At 43.9% G+C, this 22,846-nt stretch overlaps 1 protein-coding gene across 7 annotated transcripts in view; it reads right to left on the minus strand.

The window, feature by feature from the left end:
• The window catches only part of PAH (phenylalanine hydroxylase), a 125,523-nt gene that overhangs the window by 51,682 nt on the left and 50,995 nt on the right, over positions 1-22,846 (minus strand). For all 7 annotated transcript variants that reach the window (XR_010835888.1, XR_010835889.1, XR_010835887.1 and 4 more), the window contains 3 exons: positions 19,789-19,877; positions 8,112-8,179; positions 385-581 (listed from right to left, as the gene is read on the minus strand). Coding sequence is in view for 2 of the 7 variants with exons in the window: in XM_067009998.1 (XP_066866099.1) it covers positions 385-581; positions 8,112-8,179; positions 19,789-19,877 (354 nt within the window). In the remaining 5 variants the exon portion in view is untranslated. The remainder of the gene's footprint in view (positions 1-384; positions 582-8,111; positions 8,180-19,788; positions 19,878-22,846) is intronic.

The raw sequence follows: 22,846 nt of genomic DNA on the forward strand, positions 1-22,846 counted from the left end.
AGGATCAAAGCAAGATTCCAGATACCAGATGCACAGACTTAGAGCTCAGGTATCTCGGCACAAATCTCATTTTCTTACACAGACGCACACTGCGGCCAGCTCGTAACGTAGCAGGAGCTGCGGGAAGAACCGTGACAAGGCACCTTGGGCTTTGAGTATTACAAACTCCTTTCAGGAACACGGAGGTGGCAAAATCCACACCTGACGCCTTCTCTTGGATGACAGTGGGGGCTGGAGGGGAGGCAGAGGCCAGCAGTGAAATTCCAGCTTTCCGGGGAGAATCAACCTGCCTGCACCAGCATATGAACACACTCACCTCCATTTCCTTTTCTTCCCCTCCCCCATCCTCCCCACACCAACCTTTGGACCCCGATGTGGACTTACTCTGCAGAAATTGAGAAACCTCTTCGAGCTGGGGAATGTTATCTTCGCGGAAGCCACAGTACTTTTCCAGAAGTGGGAAAATGTGGTTGTGCTCGTAGCAGGCGTGGGTTTTGTACAAGGACTTCAGGGTCCTGAACACTATCCCCCACGTTTTCTTTTCTTCCTCCGTGTATTCCACTCGAGGGATGGGCTGCCCACTAGGATATAGACATGAAATATTTGTCTGCAGCAGGGCAGGTGCCCGAGTAGAGGATGAAGGAGCCTTAGCAGAGGGAGATGGGTTCAGAGTCTGTGAGCCGCCGCCCCCGACGACAGCGGATTTCATATTTCATAAGTTATTTGAAAGAGGAAAATTCCATTTCTTGATATAGCATACATTCATGTGACTTGGTTAATAAGCAAGGATACAAGCTCTCACCTCATCCACGGCACCAAGGATTTCCTCTCACTTTGGGAAACCACTTGGCTTTTCTGCTCTCCTATCTCCTAGTCTCTACCCAGTGTGGAAATTCACTTACCTTCGGGAGCCTGTAATACAAATGTGTGAAGTAGCAGGTATAGATAATAGGAGGGTGGAGGCCGAGTCAAGTGAAGAATACATCCTCTTTCTAATAAACAAAGGCATCCAAGTTCAAGCAAACTAAAGCAATTCTACCTGTTGGCTAAAGTAGATTTAATATGTGTACCATGAGATTGAGATCCTTTGTTTAATGGGCATGTACTTGCTGGATTTGATATCTCTGCCCCCTAGGAAGTTATAAAGGTACTGAAACGCATGCTAGGTACAAGATCTGCTTACCTAGCATCTTCCGCTATGACATAACAAAAGTACGGGGAGCTTATTAAGGTATGTATGTTGGACCTGCCGCTCAGATCCGGAACCTGTGGGGAAGGGGAGGTCCCAGGCATCTGGATTCCCATAAGCTCCCAGGTGACACACTATAATTTGAGAGTCATTAGTTCGATAGGTCCTTTTGAAAACCATCTAAGAGTGAGCTGTGTTCTGAACAGTGAAAACAAATGAAAACCAAACAAAGCCTGACTTCAAAGACCCGTGACTGTTCTCTGGGCTACAGGCCTGTTTCCTAACAGGGTACACGGTGTCTGGGACAAGGCGAGACTGTTTACCTTAGAATTATGGATCATCTTCGGGCTCCAAACTAGGTCCCTCCTGCCCTTTCAGAGTTGTCGCTCTTCCAAGGACATTAAAGCAAAGTCATTGTTATGTTCCACGGAAAGATGAGCAGGAATTAGGGAAAAATGACCGACTGTTGCTTAAGAATGGAAAGCAAGACAAGCCCAGAGGGTTCTATAATGGCATAGGGACTGTGAAAAGAGCATCAGGAAAGCCCCTGCCTAGGGATGCACCATTGTTTCAGGGCTAAGTGCTGATGCAGGGAAAGAACAGGCTTTGGAAACTGACAGAGATGGGTTCACTGCTTCGCTCAGCCATTGCCTAGCTGAACGGCCTCAAGCAATTTAGTAAACCTCTCTGAGCCTAGTCTGCACAGCCTTTAGGTGGGCTAATACCAACTAACTCTTTGGAGGGTATGGAGGAGAGTTAACTGAAATGCATGTATACAATAAAGATGTTAAATAATAAAAAAAAATTTTTTTAATTAAAAAGAAATGCTATGTATAAAGTATGTAACACTGGTGCTGACAATAATACCATTGGATAGTTGGTAATTATCATGATAATGGATTCTCATTTAGAAAGAAAGGTATCTGCTATTTCTGCAACACATTTTCAAGAGTTAGTAACATCCTAGGCACTGAGCTGTCACCTTGGTTGACATTTACCGTGCCAGGGGTTCAATATCCATTCCCATTCTTCCAGTAAAGCACCCTTCTCCCATCTCAGTCTGCAGGTTCAGGTAAGAGGAGACTCCACCACTCCTACCTTCAGAGGTGGGCATGTGACCAGGCCCAGTCAATTAGAGTGTCTCATTGCCCTGGCCACAGTGACTGACTGAGAGATGGGCCCATGTCTTGATGAGAGCCAATGAGACTCAATGAGAGAACTTTTGTTGATTCTGTTGAAAAGAGACAGAACCTCTGGTTGGGCTGTGGTGTCAGCCTGGCAGCGCTGGGGTCCACCTCCAAGAGACATGAGGCCAGTGCCTCTGAGCAAGGCCACTACAGAGGACACCGGAGTCAGGGGGAGGGAGAGAGAATGAGACGCTGAGTCCCAGACCCACCTGTGCCTCAACTACTTCCCTTAAACTTCTCACTTAAAGGAGCCAAGAAAAGCCTCCTTTTTGTTTGAGTTGACTTGCAGCTGAAAGATATAAATCCCTACAGTCCATTTAGCATATTCTTACATAAAATTTTAAAGCCTAACCCCCACCCCAAGTAACATAACCCAAACCTGCTGCAGCTGCCTTCTAGGTGGTTCTAGACACAAATTCCCAGCTCCGTCTCTGACTTACAGCTTTGAATCTTTACTATCATATGGTCTCTTAGGTTCATGCATTCATTTACTCATTCAACAAATATTTATTGAACACTCAAGATGCTCTGGGAATATAGCAGTGAACAAAACAGTCAAAAATCCCTACCACTTACAATGGAATGTTACTCAGCACTAAAAAAGAAGGAAATCCTGCCACATGCAAACACATGGATGAACTCTGAGGATATTATGCTAAGTGAAACTAGCCAGTCACTAAAGGACAAATACTGTGTGATTCCACTTACATGAGGTACATAAAAGAGTCAAACACACAGAAGCAGAGAGCTGAATGGAGGTTGCCAGAGGCTGTGGGGAGGGAAAAACAGAAGGTTGTGGTTCAACGGGTATTAAATTTCAAGTTATGCAAGATGATTAATTTCTAGAGATTTGCTGTACAATATTGTCTATAGTTAATATTATTGTAGTGTATGCTTAAATTTTTGTTAAGAAACTAGATCTCATGTTAAATATTTTTACCACAACAAAAAAGAAACATCCCTGCCCTGTGGAGCCCACATTTCTAGTGGGGGTGGGGGGAGACAGAAAATCCACACAGTTCTGTTAGATGGTGAAAAGTGTAAGGGAGAAAAAGAAGAGCAAAGGCCCCTATGGGGAGTGTTAGGGAGGGGTTTCAGTCTTACATGGGACATTGGAGAAGACCTGCCTGAGAAGGTGCCGTTTGAATAAAGACCCAAGGAGGTGAGGGTTCACTCTGGAGCCCTCCTTTCACCTGCACTTGCCTGTTTGAGGTTCCGACTCAGCCTTCCTGCAGATTCAGCCTGACAGCACCATCCTTACCGCCTGGGGCAGTGACGGCTCTGTGCTCTTTACATGCCTCCTGGGGCAGCTCATCCCAACCTAGATGTGAGTGGCCCAGGGGCCCCTGCTTTCCTGGGAAGAGGCAGGAGAATCTGAGCTGTAACTCTGCAGCTTCCCAGCTGTGTCAGACCTTGGGCAAGTTCTTGCCACTCTCTAATATCTATATATCTGTACCTGTATCTATATATTTTTTCAAAATAAGGATAATCAAACCTACCTAGTAACATTGTAGTGATAATCAAGTAAGCAATGTGTGAAATGCTGCCTGGATATAGTAAATACTTCAGAATTTAGTTTTATACACACACACACACACCCCAGGTTCCATGGTCTACTTCGGAATTGAACTCAACACCTTTTTTCCATCTTCTCCTTCTACCAAGAGACCTGAGGTTCTACAAGGTCCTCAGTCTTTGAATATATCGTCAATTATTTTTTATAAAACTATGATCTCATTAAGTAAAATAAACTCAGATATTTGCAGAAGAGTATCAATTTGGCTTGAAATAAAAGGATTTCTAGTTCAGCCAATTAGGACCCCTCTTCCAAAAAAAATGTTTTAAGGAGAAGACACTGCTTTTGAATTATTCCACCGACCAAAGATGGCATTCAAGGTACTCCAGCACCTGGCATAGCCTTTCTCACTCAGTCTTATTTTACACCAAGTCCCCACATATGGAATTATTACCAGGACAAATAATTTGGTGCCCTCCAAACACAACAGTAATCAGTGCCTCTTCAAAGTGATGTTTTAAGACTTTTGTTAAATATTCTTCTGGAGGAGAGTCAAAGCATCACATGGTAGATGGGCCTAGAACAGGGTGGCAAACAGGAGCAGGGTTAGCTGCTTCCTTACTGTCTCCAGTAATTCATCTCTGGCCCCAAATATATACTGATACATCTACTAATAAAACAAAAGCCCTGTTTCTAACCAGACCTGCCCTCTCATTTACTACCCTCATTCTCTTCAGCTGACAAACTCCTACTCAATCTTCAATTCTCAGTGTAAATATCACTTCCTCTAACCAGCTCCCCTGGTCTACATTAAAGTTCCTAATTATGTGGCCTCATGACACTTGTGTTTTGACTTTAGTCATACCTATTGCATTTATTGTTCTTTTTGTTATTGTCTGTCTTTCTCAGTGATCCGCCAGAAGACACAGAGTCTGTTGGTCTTGCTCTTGGCATGGGTCCTAGAACACAGTAAACACCTTGTATCAACTGATCCTGTGATTCTAGGACTCAAGGGGCAGGAGTTTGAGCCCCATGTGGTGGGATGACTGGGAAGGCGCTAGAGACCAGAATGCAGGGCTGTTGGCATGGAGGGTGGCAGAGCCCAAGGAAGAGGGTCAAAGCTGAGTCCTGAAAGGTGTGACAATTTCTGGGGTGGGAGGAGGAGGCCAGAGGAGACTGAGAAGAAGCCTCAAAGAGGAAGGAGGGAAACCAGTAGAGAGCAGAGTAGAGCTGATTCTCCTTATTGGCAGCAGTTCTGTTCCATGAAGTCACCATGAGCTCTGAGTGAGTACTGAACCATAGCTCCTGCGGGAAATGCAGGACACAACTGATAATCCCTTCCTTGTCTTGTGTGTGCCTCTGGTTAAAGACACCTTGGTTAACGTATATGTTGATAGATTCACACTGAACTCACAGCCAACAGCACTTACAACAACTCAGGCCTGAAGGAAGCGTATCTAACACATTCTCCCCATTAAGCACGTCAGAGCCGTCCTGTACTTAGGAACTAGCCAGCACTTCAGCACTACACTGGAGGGCCATTTTAAACAGCAAAATTACCGACAAAAAGAACAAAAATTCCACAAATGTGGCTCTAAAGACACCTCCAAAAAGAACACTTGTTTATAGCAGAAGAGCTGAAACAAGAAGACAATGTTGCCTTATTTGACCTCAGCTGGGAACTTGTGCACCAGGGGACTCACATTTGTCCCTGCTCTGCACATGTCTGGCAATGAGTGTGAAAGTGCCCTGAGTTTGGGGGTCTCAAATAAATTTAAGCAAGTAATCTTGAAAGAATGAGAATCAATTGCACCACATACTGAGATAAAAGACAACTGCAAAGAAGCAAGGGGTAGTAAGTAGCATCGAAAGTTCAAAACAGATGAGCTGAGATGAGGCTGGAAATAGGCTTTGATTTGGAGGACAAGTTCAGTCCCTAATGAGATATATGACCTTGAGTACATCACTTAACCATTTGGGATTCATCTATACAAGGCGGAAAATTGACTGGAAGATCTCTGGTATTCCTCTGAGTACCAGCCATCTACGAATCGTTTTCAAAAACCATTTTAACTTATCTGAGGACCATCCAGAATCATGAGGCATTCAACCAATTCCATACTTCTTCATGAGGGGTAACATTTTTATGGAAAGGAGGTGAATTTGAGTTTTTCCCTTCAAATCCCAACAGCCAAGAAGGAGTGAGTGTACCTCATAAGCAGTGCCTGGATTATGTGGAGAAGCGTGGTCTCCTGACTCAGAGATCTCCAGACACTCAGGGAAGTGGCCAAGAACAACCTTGCAGAATCCTGCATTCAAAACCAGACTATGCCACCTACTAGTTCTATAACTTTGGCAAATTACTTAATCTTTTTTAGCTTTAGTTTTTCCACCTGAAAAATGGGGAGTTATTATTAAAACTAAATGAAATAATGTAAACTAAGCATTAAGCAAAGCCCCAGACATAGCAAGGAGATGAGAAATATGACCTATTACTACTGACAATCTCAAGAAGGACTCTTGTCTGTACCTGAGTTGATGGTGTCTACCTGTCCATGCTGGGGCCACGGTGGGGACAGGGGAGAGAGGTCACCATGTTCTGTGATTCCTGCTTGCCACAAGCCAAGGCCCAGCTGGGTCTAGATATGACCAAGGTCTGCACTATTCTGGATCTTTCTACTACCAGGACTCATTCAGAGAAAGGAATTTTCTCATTTTCTCTGGAAGTCTTTCCCTTTGGAAGGTAGGCTTTTATTCAGTATACAGAGCCCTAGCATCTCCTTTTTCTCCCTCATATTCTAGCAAAGCTGTTAAAATACCATCACCTCAGTGTTCTGAACAACCTGTTCCTTTCTTCTTGGGCATGTCTTTCCTCACACTCTTAACTCAGGAATGGACCTCAGGTCCTGTAGGGCCTTAACTATACTTACACCCCTACTTCCCTATCGATACTTTTGAGCTTTGAGCTTTTTTTCGGCTGGCAATAAGATACTGGAATGTCCCCCCTGGGCAGAAACCGTTCTGAGCAAACAACAAAGGCCTGGAAAACAGGACATGTCTGAGACATGCCCTAACCACGAGCAAACAAGTATGGTGGGGGATAAGACCTCGAGCAAGCAAGTATGGCGGGTGATAAGAATGATTAAGCCAAAGAGTTTAAAGGTCGCCCCAGCCAACCATAACTCATGTGACTCAACCCCCCACCACAAAAAACACGAAAACGTAAAGTAGGCATCCGACAGCTAACCAATCAAGGAACTAGAGCCGAGTCCCCACTCCGGTCCGGAACAAACAAACCAATGAGAAAAAAACCCTTGATATATCCACACTTTGCATAATGAAAAATGAAAGCTATAAAATGTATGTGATTCCGCTTGGGGGGGGGTTCCTCTTCGGCCTCCTGCGTGAGGACCAAGGAACCCCGGTGCACCGGCTCCTAATAAACCTCTTGCGTGTTGCAGCGACTCTCGACTCTTGGCGGTTCTTGGGCGAGCTGGGATTCTTCGGAGACCGTTCAGGTCTAACAGTCCCAAAACACTGAATTTCTCATGAGAGCATTTCTGTAGTTTCCGAGGACTCAAAATAGCAAAGTGGTTCTCTTCCCAAATAACATATTTGATATTTGCATTTTCCTTTGACTGAAATCTGGTAGAGGAGGAGCACAGAACCCCAGAGAGAAAAAAAAATAAACGCATCCTAAAATTGCCCTTCACATCTGGGTCAGATCAGATAAAAGTAGAACCCTGAGGCTTGGCTCTCCTGAAACCTCCAGTGATTCACTATTTCAGTAAAGCCGCCAACTCCTTCTTGAATGTAAATGATTCTCTCTTGCCAGCTTCCGGTTCAATGTGGAGAATACCAGAGGCTGTTTTATTCAGGACTGAAGCCTTTTATAATTACTTCAGACATCCCTGCATAATCACACAACAAAGCCTGGGAGACAGCTGGGCCCTGGCACAGAGGGTAATTTTGTTTTGTGTTGAGGTCGATTTTTTAAAACGTGTGTTATTCAAGGGAGGGTTTAGACACACACACACACACACACACACACACACACACACACACACACACACACACACACACACACACACATACACACGGAGGGGAGGATTCTCTACACCGGTAGTTTCCCTTTGGGCGAGGGAGAGGCAGGCTAGGAGTGGTTCTTCTCACGCCCCCCACCCCCTGCTCCACCTCCCACCATGAAGAGCAGACTTACTGTCGATAGTTGTAGGCAATGTCAGCAAATTGCTTCCGTCTTGCTCGGTACACAGGATCTTTAAAGCCCTAGGAAGAAAGGAGATACTTGATTTCTCCAGGCTTTTGTGGGAGAGACCTGGCATATCTATGCATGTTTTGAATGGGGATCCTTGAGCTCTGACAGTGCATCTCTCCTTCCCCTATTATACTCTGAAAATAAAGTCTCAGTTAAACTGAGGGCAAGCTCTCCCACTAAATATCGTGAGTGACGCATTACTAGCAATGCTTTCAACTCAGTGTGAGCCTCTGCCTTGGGATTCCAAAGTGCAAATAGTGTCCAGGTTTTAAAGATATCTCACCTACAGCATTCTAACTTGTAAACTTGCTAAACTCAGCAGAATTATTAGGATGAATGTCTATGAAGAAGATATACAATGGCCGCTAAATTCCTGACCAATGGTATGTGTCTAGCACTGCCTCCTGACTTCTTGAGAGACAAACAGGTACATGCTTACTGCTATTGCAATTTAGAAAAAAATGCCATTTATTGAGTGTCTATTATGTACTAGTCTATGCGTGCTACGAACTTATTTTATTTATAACTCTCACAACAAATGTGTAAGGTAAACCAGTATGATTATCCCTTTCTTTCCAGAATAAACACTGGCTCAGAGAAGTGCAGTCCGGTGAAGTTGAAGCCAGGATTTGAATCACCCAGTTCTTGCTCTTTTCACTTCACTTCAGTAAATGTCAACCTTTACAACTTGGCAGGGGCTCAACTCACTGAGATTCTGCCTCAGTACATAGAAAGGATGATAATAATTTCTCCTCTGAGGCTGACCTGCAGGCAGCCTTTCCTCAGCAATTTGCAAGCAGCACACTTCTGAGTGAGAAGAGGTCAAGTGTGTCTTTCAGTGTTGGGGGTGTGGGGAGAGGTCCCATCCCTGAGATGGACATGATCCCAATTGGTTAAAAGGACATTTTCCTTATATTTTCTTCTTGGAGTTTTATTGTTTCAGGTCTTACATTTAAGTCTTTAATGCATTTCAAATTCATTTTTGTGAGTGGTGTAAGATAGGGGTCTAATTTCATTCTTTTGCATGTTAATATCCAGTTTTCCCAACATCATTTACTGAAGAGACTATTCTTTTCCCCATTGAGTATTCTTGGCAAATATTCTTGGCAAATATTAGTTGACTGTATGTGCATGAGTTCATATCTAGGCTCTTGATCCTGTTCCATTAGTCTGTCTGCTTTTATGCCAGTACCATGCTGTTTTGATTACTATAGCTTTGTAATATAGTTTGAAACCAGGACATGTGATTCCTCCAGCTTTGTTCTTCTTTCTCTAGATTGCTCCTTGACATTGGTCTAGGGAATGAATTTTTGGATACGACACCAAAAGCACAAGCAACAAAAGCAAAAGTAAGTAAGTGGGACTACATCAAACAAAAAAGTTTCTGCACAACAAAAGAAACAACTAACAAAATGAAAAGGCAACCTATAAAATGGGAGAAAGTATTTGCAAACCATACATCAGATAAGGAGTTAATATCCAAAGTATATAAGGAACTCATACAACTCAATAGAAAAAAAAATCAAATAATCTGATTTAGCAATAGGCAGAGACATACAAATGGCCAACAGGTACCTGAAAAGATGCTCAACATCACTAATCATCAGTAAAATGCAAATCAAAATCACAATGAGCTATCATCTCATACCTGTTAGAATACCTATTATTGAAAAGACAAGAAATAAGCGTTGGCAAGAATGTGGAGAAAAGGAAACCTCTGTGCACTATTGGTGGGTATATAAACTGGTACCGCTACTTTGGAAAACAATATGGAGGTTCCTCAAAAAATTAAAAATAGAACTACCATATGATCTGGCAATATCACTTATAGGTATATATCCAAAGGAAATAAAATCACTTCCTTGGAGAGATATCTGCACCTCCATGTTCATTGCAGCCTCATTCAAACCGTCAAGACATAATAAACAACCTAAGTGTTCACTAACAGATAAATGTATAAAGAAAACATGGTATATACGAACAATGGTATATTATTCATCCATAAAAAAGAAGGGAAACCTTCTGACAACACAGATGGAACTTGAGGACATTTTACTAAGTGAAATAAGTCAGACAGAGAAAGACAAATACTGTATGATCTCACCTATATGTGGAATCCAAAAAAGCCAAATTCATAGACAGAGAGTACATTGGTGGTTGCCGGAGGATGGAGAGTGGGATAAACAGGGAGATGTTGGTTAAGGGGTCAAACCTCCAGTTACAAGATGAATAAGTTCTAGATCTAATGTACAGCACTACAACTATAGTTAACAATAGTGTTTTGTATACTTGAAAATTGCTAAGAAAGTAAATCTTAAATGTTTTCACCACAAGAAAAAAATGGTAATTATGAGAAGCGATAGAGTTGTTAACTGACCTTATTTTGGTAATCATTGCACAATATATACATTTATTAAATCAGCATCAAGTTTACACGATGTTGTGTCAATTATATTTCAATAAAGCTAGAAAAAAGGTCATTTTCGTCCCAAAATTGATTGTGATCTGAGTTTTGGTAAGACAAGACACTGGTGTCACCACTGTAGAACTTTGCTCTTTTCTGTCCAAGCATTTACCAGTAAACCATACCGTCCATCACTTTAGCTTGAAATTTCTCTGTCCCACCATCCCTCCAAACCAAGACATGACATGTATACACTAATATGTATAAAATAGATAACTAATAAGAACCTGCTGTATAAAAAATAAAATTTAAAAATTAAAAACAAACAAAAAACAAAGGCTAATGTTGCAGAGAGTAATATGTAAAGGCTTTTTTTTAAAGGATAAGTACTCCCTGACTTTCAGATATTGTTTTTTGTTTTGTTTGATTGGTTGGTGGGTTATTTTTTTGTTTTTTTAAAATCCAGCTCTACCAGTAATTCCAAAAAACCCGGGGTTCATGTATACAATGTAATTTCACCTGAGAATCCACGGCATAGAGTCTGGCATACAGAAAGAACTACAAACACTTGCTGAAAGAAGAAAGGAAGAAAAGCATAAGGGGGAGGGAGGGATAAACAAAGGGAGGGAGGGAGGGAAGAAAGGAGTTCCCTATTTTGTTTCCCAGGATATATTTTGAGAACCGAGAAATCTAAATGTTTCACACTGGAAAAGTAAAGTAAAATTACCATACTGTTTAGTTTTTTGTTCTAAAACTAAATCTCAGACAAATTAAGTGATTATTCAATTTAGAAAAGATTCCAGGACATGGTCATTACAAAGTATAACTATAGTGTTCCCTCTTAAGCACTGAATGGTTTTGAATAAACAGGAAAGCTTAGGAATCTGAAAACTTAAAACTATGCTGGGCCCAGTTCTACTGGGTGAAGGTAAGTTGCTGTGGGATGATATAGTAAGAAGATTGGGCACTATCATTTGATTTCCAAGAAGCTCTAACACACCCTTTTAGGAACCTGTCTATTGGGCTAAATGAAGAACACATCTCCATACTTAGGACTCAAAATATAATGTTAATGTTTGTCAATCATTAATGCTCGACCTTGACAGTCATCCTCACCTACAAGTCTTAACACTCATGGCCTTCTCTAGCCCCTAAGTACAAAGCATAGACTTTTGCGCTTGTGAGGTGCCTTGGAGAATATCTATGTTTGTATTTTGATCTAGATATGAAGAAAGTGAAGCCCTTAGAGCCAATTGCCCAGGGGCCCTAAACTGCAGAAGCTGTACCTCCACTTGGGTTTTCTGGTCCTAGCCAGGTGGTAAGTTGAGGTTTGAGGGTTGAGACAGGTAACCAGGGAGACAAGCAAAGAATTCCCTTAACCAGTGGATTTCCACCTCATTATACTGTCTCCAGAATGGGATGCCCATGGCAATTTCTCTTCCCATTTATCTTTAATCTTCAATGTACTTTGTCTAGGCAGTTTAAAGACTTTTCCATCAGTGAAAAAAAAAAGCTTAATATAAAATTATAGATCCAGTAGGTATCAACTATGTCAGAGGGATTATATAAATAGTATAAAAATGAAATGATGGACTAAATACAACCAAATCCAACAAAAGGTATCAAAATGGGAACTGTTTTATTCTTCTGTACTATTTAGGCTTTTGAATTTTTCTACTGTGAGTGTGGATTTCTTTTTCCTTTTTACAGTTTGAGTTTATTTTAATGTTTCTCTTTCAGTAGCAGCAACAGTCTGGAGTCCATCTCCCCGGGACTTGGTCTTGCATCCACTGGGCTGCCAGGTGACCACAGGGCTCCGCAGACATGTGGAATACACTCTGAATTAAGCTACAGTTGGTGATGACAATTCATCCTGTCTCAATTTAGACTAATAGCAGCAATTTCAGTAGCACTGCATGTAATTTATTTATAATCACCCCGTCTCAATTAAGCTAATAGCAGCAATTTTGGTTGCACTGCATGTAACCAAGTATGTTTTGACAGGAAAATATATTGTTGGTGAAGGAGTGGGAGGGGGAAGCGAGGACGAGTGCATGGGAGAAAGAGGAGAGGATTCTACAGGGTGCGAAGTTGTAACATCCCCTGCGGTCCACATGCAATCACTTTCCTCGATCTCAGCATTTTTGTCACTTGTGGTGTTGAAGTCTGTGATTTTGCTTCGGCGGGGATTTTGGGGAGACGGTAACCATACGGAAAAGTCTTCTGCGTGAGTATTCTTCTAGACTGAGATCTTTATCATTTCTTGATATCATGGCGGAGATTAAACCTCAGAAATGCCGTCTTTAGACTACTGAAGTTGAACGCGCTGGGTTGCATTACTCACTCATTCAATCCCTAGGAGCCTGGCCTGACGTTGGCTAGTTCACCTCTCAGAGCCCTCGTTTCTTCATCAGTAAAATGAAACTAGTACTGGTAGTTACCTCACAGTGTGGGGTGGATTAGATTAGGTAATGTAAGCAGGGTATCAAGTAAAATTCTGAGTACAAAGGAGACAGTGAAAAAATGATGCATTTGTGCAAAATGGTGGGAAATCCAAAAGCTGAGAAGTCTGGCTCAGAATATGAAAAGGATGTACTCTGGAATGGTTCACTCAGTCCTGTCACCCAGCCCTGGGCTTTTCAAAGAGCATCTGCCGAATTCTTACCTTGCTATTTACATTTCATCTAGGGCAATAGTGAGGGGCCTTCTGCATTCTATCAGTCCCACACCAACTGGAGGAAGGATGGTACACAGGAGACAAGAAGTTCAAAGTCGTATTTTTTAAGTACCTGCCATCACCATGCTGCAGACACTCACCAAAGACTTGCAAGTCAATAGACAAGGACAGTGCTGACCACAACCCCTCCTCTTGCCCACTCTGCGTTGCTGGCCATGGTCACCACCAATAAGGCCAAGAAGACTGTTCTGGAAAAGATTCGGATACCTGACTTCCCAAGTCAGTAACCTGGGAATTGTTTTACCTCTCTCCTCTTCACATTTGATAATTTTTGTCCATTTTTCCTTCCAAATATCTTGAGTTTATCCTTTTTACTTTAATCTCGCTGCTACACTGTGATTCAGGCCCCCATCATTTCTCTCCTGGACTACAACCACTTTCCAAGTGGCCTTTCTCTGTCTGTTCCTCATAACCCGCTCCCTCGCTTCAGCCCAAGGAGACTTACAACATACAAACCTGGTCGGGCCTCTCCCTGCTCTACAAACTTTCAATGGCTCTTACCACTTTTAGGATAAAGTCCCAAATCCTTAACATTGTCCACAAGGTTGTACGTGATCTGGCCCTGCCTATGTTTCCAACTATAATTGCCTGTATACGATGTCTCCAAATTTATCCAAATCAGTCTTTTTTTTTTTTTTTTTTTTCCTTGCGGTACGCGGGCCTCTCACTGTTGTGGCCTCTCCCGTTGCGGAGCACAGGCTCCGGACGCGCAGGCTTGGCAGCCATGGCTCACGGGCCCAGCCGCTTCGCGGCATGTGGGATCTTCCCGGACCGGGGCACAAACCGGTGTCCCCTGCATCGGCAGGCGGACTCTCAACCACTGCGCCACCCGGGAAGCCCCCAAATCAGTCTTATTTGAATTCTTTGAACACACTATGCTTTTTCCCGTGTTAAGGCCTTCGGACATGCTGTGCCCTCTGATTGGAACACTCTTGCACACTCTCTCAGACCAACAAGCTACTACTTGGTCTTTCCAACTTGGTTTCAGCTTTTAGGAACCTACCTTGATTGCCCTGAAGCTTATTGGTTTCCCTCTACAATAGGTTCCCTCGGCAAACTGAGTGTTTCTCCTTTCAATCATTATATTTGTTAATAATTACTAAACTCAGGAATCTGTTTATCTTACTTATCACTGTATTTCCAGGGTAAAGTGTACTTAGCATACTCCTGAGTAGGAGCTGTTAAGAAAAATTATGCAAAACTTAGGCAAAAAAAATTACTGTGTGCCTTTACAAAGTCCTATTAGGTCACTGTCTAACAAGCTCATTGCATGCTCTAAAGGCAGGTATATTTGTTTGATGTGCAATTGACTATTTAGAAAGGCCCAAACTCTTCAAAGTTAGATGTTGACTTATAGAAGATTGGTAAGTTGCAAAACATTTATTTTATGATCAAGTTGCAAATGACTTCTGTCCAATAGAAAACACTCATGGCGATTGCTTATTGTTTTATAGGACGTTAATCATGTGTATTCAGCTTTTCAGTCTCATTCTGGCATCCTCCTTTTCAATGACCATATATACGCTTTGGTCTCTTGTATCTTCCTTTGCACCGTCTTTGTCATCTTGTTGTTTCCCTTACTAACCAAGTCAATGGATTTTTGACAGATGTTCACTATCTACCTGTATCTCTTTAAAAATTATGCTTTGACAGAGCAGCTTAGTAGAAGTGCAAAAAGGTCTTTGATGAGGGACTTCCCCGCTGGTCCAGCAGTTAAGACTCCACGCTCCCAGTGCAGGGGGCCTGGGTTCGATCCCTGGTCAGGGAACTAGATCCCGCATGCATGCCTCAACTAAGAGCCCTTGTACCACAGCTAAGACTCAGCGCAGCCAAATAAATAAATAAATATATATATATATATATATATATATTTTTTTTAAAGGAAGTCTTTGATGACTCAACTAGCTGACTAATCCTTAGAACAGACTTTGACAGGGCCCTCGGGTAGAGAAGGATGGATGGACAAAGGAAGAGGGAAGGAGAGAAGTACTAGAAAGACTTCCCTGCTCTTGGGGATGAGTGAGGCTCTTTTTGGAGAGCAGGGAAAATCAATATCCACACCCTGAAAGACTGCAAAGCAGTTTGAGAGATTTAGATCAAGAAGTAGAAAGAGACACAGGAAAGCAGTTGTATTAGCGAATATTTTCTCCACCAGAAAGCCTCCCCTCGTGCAGATCTTCAGCTTAGACACAGATGCAGGTGCCAGGGAAACTGGAGGAGGGAGTTCTGGGGTTAGGGTCTGTGTGGCAGAGGCTCTCCGTGCTCCCCAAGATCTGAGCCCTCTTACTTTCAGAGAACATCGCTAAACCGCTGTTCCCAGCCTCCTTTGCAGGAAGTGGCAGCCCTGCGACTGAGCTGCAGTCAGTGGAATTCGAGCGAAGGTATGTGAGTCACCTTGAATCCTGGATCATAAAAACCTCCCAGGTGTAATTTTTTACTCTTTCTGCTCCCATGCCTGGGAGAATGGAGACAGCTTCCAGGACCCGGATGAGGGTGCTATGATTAGATGGAAGGAGACTTGGTCTCTGCCAAGACTGCATGAAGCAATTTCCCTATTGACCAACACTGGAAGTGAACTTTTATTGGGTTAATCCACAGAGATTTGGGGGTTGTTTGATAAACAGTTGGCCCTATTGACCTTGTTACTAGAGGGCTCACCTCAGATCTCCCTCTTTCCCAAAGTCCCCCCTAACCATTCCAGTTCCAAAACTGGACTGAACCTTAGAACTGATAGTGTATATGCTATCTGACTCATTAAACCTGGTGTTTAATCATGTACTTCCTGTGTTATGATTTAACCAAATATTACCCAAGCTGTGTTTCATGGAACACTTACCATTTAAGACACTATTGCATGGTATTCCATGAAAAAGGGGTTCCATGGGTAAATAAATTTAAGGGGCATTGGTTGAATGGGTTTCATTTTTACACGATTTTCCAAAGCCTCTAATGAGATCATGGGACTTGTATATGCTTAAAATGAGGTTCTAGAATACAGCCTTTCTCCCTTTGATCATGAATTTCTTTTTGTTGTGGCCTCTCCCGCTGCGGAGCACAGGCTCTGGACGCGCAGGCCCAGCAGCCACGGCTCACGGGCCCAGCCGCTCCGCGGCATGTGGGATCTTCCTGGACCGGGGCACGAACCCGTGTCCCCTGCATCGGCAGGCGGACTCTCAACCACTGCGCCACCAGGGAAGCCCTGAATTTCTTTTCAAAGACTACAGTTTGAGAATCATTCTCATGACCCTTGTAGAGGTCCTATGAGGTAGTGAATTTATTTTGATCTGATACTCTGTGTTCAAAGCATAAAACACAGTGCACACAGTTCTGCAGCATCAGTGTGAAAAGCTTGGTCTGGGGAAAGAGGTAGGGGGAAGGCTTTACAGAAACCTAGATATATGAGTTGGGCCTTAAAAGATGAAGAGAGATTTGCCAGCAGGGAAAGAAGTGAGAGGATAAGGAAAAGTGCCCTGGGGAAAAGAAACGACATGAACAGGAGCATAAAAGCTGGGACACTGTCAGAGAAAGGAGAGTCAGTTTTAGAAATGGGAATCCCGCAGACCCACTTGAATTCCGCCTGCCAAGCTGTATCCCAGTCCCCTCTGGCATCCCTTGGGAAGAGTGGGCACCCCTCCCTGCTCTACCCCGAGACTGAAGGCCCCTGGAGGGCAGGAACCATGTCTTATTAATGGTTTCGACCCCCTTTCCTCTACGCGGCTTGGGACACAGTTCACATACACGTGAGGCCACACAGCCCTCTTCGTCTGAGATTTCTCCTCTGAAAATGACAAAATACAATCCTCCCAGGATGGTTATAACGTTGAAATTTTGAAAATGTGGATAAAACATTTAGCACAGTGCCTGACATACAGTCCACGCTTAAGAAATGCTAGCTGTGAATGTCATCTGCTTAATAAATGTTTGTGCAAGGAGGAAGGGAAGGAGGGAAGGCGGGAGACTGCTAACCGAAGAAAGAAGGTCAGCTACCCCATTTCATGGTCCCACTTCACTAGCGAGCTGAAAGGCAAATGCCCTTTACCCTGCATTTCAGGAACAACCTTCCCTGGCCTCATTTCTCAAAGGGGCTGTTTTGGAGGCCCTGAAGTGAGTTGCTGGGTCAAATGTCAGCACATGCTGCCAGGGCAGCGGGTCAGGGGAAGATCATCCTTGACACCAGGGGACCAGGAGGAACAGAGGCTTCTTTCGGGGAGAACACCCAAGCCACTCTGCACAGGAGGCCAGGCCCTGTGAGGCCCAGAGGCTGCAGGGAAGCACCCTGGAGGGTTTACTCTTGACATTGGCCCGTGCAGTTCCCAGGAGCTGATGAGAAGCCACAGGAAGGAACAGAGAGAGCCTGGCCTCCTCGTCAGGGGGACTGTGTACTTGAAAAATTATAGTTTTATGATAAAATGCATGACACGGAAAGGCCAGGGAGCCAAAGACATGGGCTGGATCTGTAAAGACAATGAATTCCAGGGGCGTTTTAAGCCCAGCCCCGACTGCCTCTGAGGAGACAGGAGGATAAAGAGAGGGAACAGGCCATATCTGAGGACTGGCCTCTTCCCCCACTGCTGCACGTGAGCCAGACACGTGGCCGACAGAAGGGACATGAGACAGGGAAGGAGGAGGCGGCTAGGGAAGAGGAGAAAACTCCCCGACGGGGCCCATACCAGGTACGGGGTCAAGGGTGGCCAGCTTTTCTTAGAAACAGTATTTTTGGAGGTGCTTTGCTCCCAGGGCAGAGCGGCCCGACACCGACTCGTCAAAGGGGATGTAAAGCTTCTCCTTGTACGACATTTGCCATCCCCAGGGCTCCATGGGACTGGGTTGCATCCCAATTTCTATCCTTAGACTAAGTAACTTCACAAACAAGAATCAAAGAAGCTCTGGGAGTTCACACACACAGGCAGGAAGATTCCCTGCCAAATTATCATAACAGTGAAAGACTGAAAACCTCCTACAAGCTTGCTGTTGGGGGCTGGTTAGTAAGTTATGGCACTGCATTTAAAACATATATATTCACGTCTGTCTAAATAAATAAATAAAATATTGATTATTTTTGAACAGTGTAATAGGTGATTTCTGTTTTTTCTGTTCTGAAGCCTAGGAGCAGGGGGGGAATTCATCTTTGCTTCTGTTGATAAAACACTTTCCCAGTGTAAAAAAATGCAGAATAGTACCAAGAGAAAAAAGAGAAATAAAAAATAAATAAGATAAAAAAAGAGATTATGGATGATCTTCATTTTCTTCCTCATGCTTTTCTGTATTTTCGAGTCCACTCTAAGGGGTTTACGATTTGAATTGGAACAACAACTGTTCATATTTTAAAAGGCCAGCCTACCCCCGAAATAGCTTGCTCTTTGTCTCTGTGAAGGGGCCTGAATTTCTGCCACTGGCTAGACTTTTGTCCTCAGGCACTGTGAGCACTGAGGTAACAGTCAAAGGATCCAAAGTGCAGCATGGGACCTTAGAAAAGCTATTTACTCACGTTGGGCCTTAATGAGTCTGTCTGTAAAATGGGAACATCTGCTTTGCTTACTGAAAAGAGCCCTTGTGAAGAGCAAGTTCACAACCTGCTCAACTGTAAAGACCACATAAATGGCAGAAGAAAACAGAGTCCTGATGAAATGCAGAGGCTCCCAGTAAGTTACAGTAACCATCGTTTTTGTGAAGGAAAACAGCTTCCACGTCATTTAAAGATTGAGGAACCATTTGCCTGGGCAGAGAATAAAAGACCGTCAACATGATGGTGGCATTTCTCACCTATGGGCTGTTCCTCTCTGGAACCCTCCGCCCTAGAAAAGGGGAATGATTAAGATCCCTGACCCCGGTCCTTCACTTAGAAATATTAAAGGACACGGGACACAGTCCGAGTTCCCTGTCAGATACATCAGATCTTTTAAATTCTGACCACAACCCACCGCCCAGGCTCATCTTCTGACACTCTCATGCTCACACCTAACACGCCAGCCAGCCATTCCCCAAATATTCCGGATACTTTCAGAATGCTGAGCCTTTGCATATGCTGTACCCTCAGCTCATAAAGCCTCTCAGTTCCTTATTGAACTAGCATCTTGTTCTCAGGCTTTGAAATCCAGTTCCAGTGTCACCACTCCCTATAGCTCCACCGTACCTGGCAGAGTTGTTAGTAGTTTAGTGTTTCCCAAACGCTTGATTTAAACCTCTGGAGTTGGACCAAGTCAGAAATAAAGATGATTTACGTGTGTGTGTGTGTGTATACACGTCACTTACATACATATACGATACATAAACGATAGTTTCTGAATGTGGATAATGATCTGCATTTGCTTCAACAAAAGTAACCATGATAACGATGATGCTGAAGATGTCTAAGTAGGCACTCAATAAATGTTTGTTGTACAAGCAAACAAAGACACATTGCTCCAACGGAAGGGAGGGGAGTCTGGTGCGGGAGGGCAGGGACTAATAGAATCTCATCAGAGGGGCCATGGACTCACCGGGTGGTCTGCATCCAGCTCCGCTCCATAGCTGAGAATCTGGTTGGCAAATTTGTCGAGCTCTTGAATGGTTCTTGGGAACCAGGGCACTGAAACACAGAAAGGGCAAAGTCCTGAGAAGCAGTTGGCAGCACACGGCCAAAGACCTCACCGAGATCAGAAGCTTGGGACCAGCTCCAATTAAAGTCCATGGTGGTGGCAAGTGGGGTCCCAGATAACCCCCGCAAGTCAAATCTTATTTTCCTTGGAAACTAATTTTATTTACTTATTTGCTTATTCAACTTCACTGAAGTATAATCAACAAAAGTTTAAGGTATTTTAAGCATATACCATGGGGATTTGATAGACACATACATGGTGAAAGGATTCTCCCTATTCACATGCATCACTTCACATATTTATCTTCCGTGGGGGGACGATTCTACTCTCTTCGCAAATTTCATTGATTCAATACAGTGTTATCGACTATAGTCATTATGTTTTACATTAGATCCTCAGACCTTGGTCATATTATAGCTGAAAGTTTGTACCCTTTTACCAACCTCTCCCTATTTCCCGACCCTTAAGCCCCTGGTAACCAGTTATCCACTCTCTGTTTCTATGAGTTTACCTTTTTTCTTTTTGAAGATTCCACCTAGATGTGATACCACGCGGTATTAAACTTTTTTTTTTTTTTTTCTGTCTGCCTTATTTCACTTAGCACCTTGGAAACTAATTTGAAAACACATTCCTAAACACAGTCTTTCCTGGAAATTTTCTCTGAATTATCTCAAAATTCATCTCCTTTCCATCTATCGTGGCACAGTGGAGTGGCTTTTGATGGTTTACTGTAGCAGCAGAATGTTTCAGGTATATTCCGGAATATAAATTAGGTAAAACAGAGCTGTTCTACTGTTAAGCACAGATGAGCCCGTGAGATCTCTTCTCATGACCACATCTTCCTGTCATGAGTCTCCCCCCACAAGGGCCCCCAGGGACCCCGGCAAAACCGTTTGATGCCAAAGCCAATTTGAAAGCCACTGGTGACACAGAATGAATGCAGTCCGGCGGTTTGATGATGGCTTGCAGCACCTAAAAACCTGTGGGCTTGTTCTGAAGCAGCAGCATAGTGGGAGAGAAGATGGGGTCTGCGTTGTGTGACCCACAGTGACTGGGTCCTGCAGAGGGACCCCAGAGCAAAGGGCAGGTGGTAGCTCCTAAATGTCTGTGGCCTTCAAGAAAGAAGACACACTGGGAGTGGAATTATCCTAAGAATGAACAGACGAGGACATTTTGAACTGCAAGTTCCAAGAAGTCAGGAACCAGGAGTTCACTGTAGTTCTAGGTGCATGGAGGGAAAGGAGGGAGGAAAGTTTAGGGGGAAAGATGCTGAACTTACAGCCAGTTAGGTCTGGTTTAGAATCTAGGCCCCAGCTGCCTATTCATCTTCTCCGTGTCTCAGTCCCAACTCCGTAAAAATGAGAGTAGCAGCAACAACAATAGAAAGCATCCCAAACATTTTTTGAGACCTTACCATGTGCCAGGCACTGTGCTTATCATTTTTGGTGAAATAGCTCCTTTAATCTGGGGATTGTTGCGGGGTGTAAATGAGAATGCAGGCAAAGGGTGCAGCCGAGCGGCCCACAGAAGGTAGCTTTCCGTCTCTTGCACGTTATTTCCGGTTCCGGCCCCGCTCCGGTGGGGCAGGAAAGAACATGCATGCCATCTAGTGGCCAGAGTGGGGAACTGTCTTCCATGGTCTACAATAACAGCGTCAGACAGGAATCAGCTGCATTCCACCAAAAGAAGATGCTTATCTGAATAGCAGTAATAACGGTCCGTTTAGAGCCTCGTTTCCATAGATCTCAGATGTTAAGCTTTCTACTTCCTATGTTAATAATAAAAACTAACACCGAGTATCATTCTAAATACTTTACTTAGTATTTGTACTATTGGTGGGTACTGTTGGTCTCCCCATATTATAAATGAGAAAACTGAGCTACAGAGAGGTTAAGTGACAAACCCAAATACACACACTGCTAGGAAACAGTGGATTCAGGATTGAAACTCGGGCTTGGATGACTCCGTGGTCTCAGGTCTGGACCGCAAAAATCTGTCCTGCCAGGTATGGGGGTGGGGAGCACAGCGGTTGCGAGGGCTGGAGCCTGACGGCCTGATTCCCTTGACGGTTTCCCACCTGAAGGCTTCCATGCCCCTAAAACCAGCCCGCTTCGCAAGGTGGGCTCCCTATGATAGAAATAATGGGAACAGACGTAGTAATTCCAGCTAATGCTTGTATAGCTCTTGCCGCATGCCAGGCACTGTCCTAAACACTTTACATACCGTAACTCACCCAATCCTCCTAACAGGCCCATGAGCTAGGTGTTATTATTATCCCCATTTTACAGAAGAGGAAACTGAGGAACAGGGAGGGTAAGTCTCTTCATGGGCCTCTGCGATCCCAGAGGCTAGACTTTGGGGTCTGGGATGACTCAGCACTGTGTTCTGCTCACCTAGCGTGGCACCTGACTTCCCACGTTGTCACCTGAACTCTCCTCAAGCTTTTCTTTCTCCTTGAATCCAGTGCTTTCCCTTGCACAATGGACCTCTGTTGTCAGCACTGAAAATGGGGTCTATTCCCTACCCAAGTTTGGAAGGGCTTGAGGAAGGACATCCTATTGCAGTCAGCCAGGACTCGGGATTTCCTCCAAGACCCTTCCTGGTTCTCTAGCATGTTGTCGCCCAGTCACCTCACTTCCAAGGCAGCCCGTCCCCACTCGTTCACGGTCTCTCTTTTGCCTAAACGTTATCCATAATTCTGGCATTAACAGCTGCCCCCAGCGCTTTCCTGCTGCACCCCTTTCTGACTTGTGGGGGCGGGGCGGCCATTAGCCCTGCCAAAGGCGTTTCCATGATTATGTACTGAGCATCCACTACTACCAGGCACTGGGCGTTGAGAGGTGAATACAGTGGAGTTTTCATGCCTGTGGTGCTTATATTCTAGTGAGGGTGACAAGGAATGAACAATAAATAAATTTAAATATATAACAATGCCGGGAAGTTCCTGAAGAACAAAGCA

Source organism: Kogia breviceps, chromosome 12 (assembly GCF_026419965.1).
Source record: "Kogia breviceps isolate mKogBre1 chromosome 12, mKogBre1 haplotype 1, whole genome shotgun sequence".
NCBI lineage: Eukaryota > Metazoa > Chordata > Mammalia > Artiodactyla > Physeteridae > Kogia > Kogia breviceps.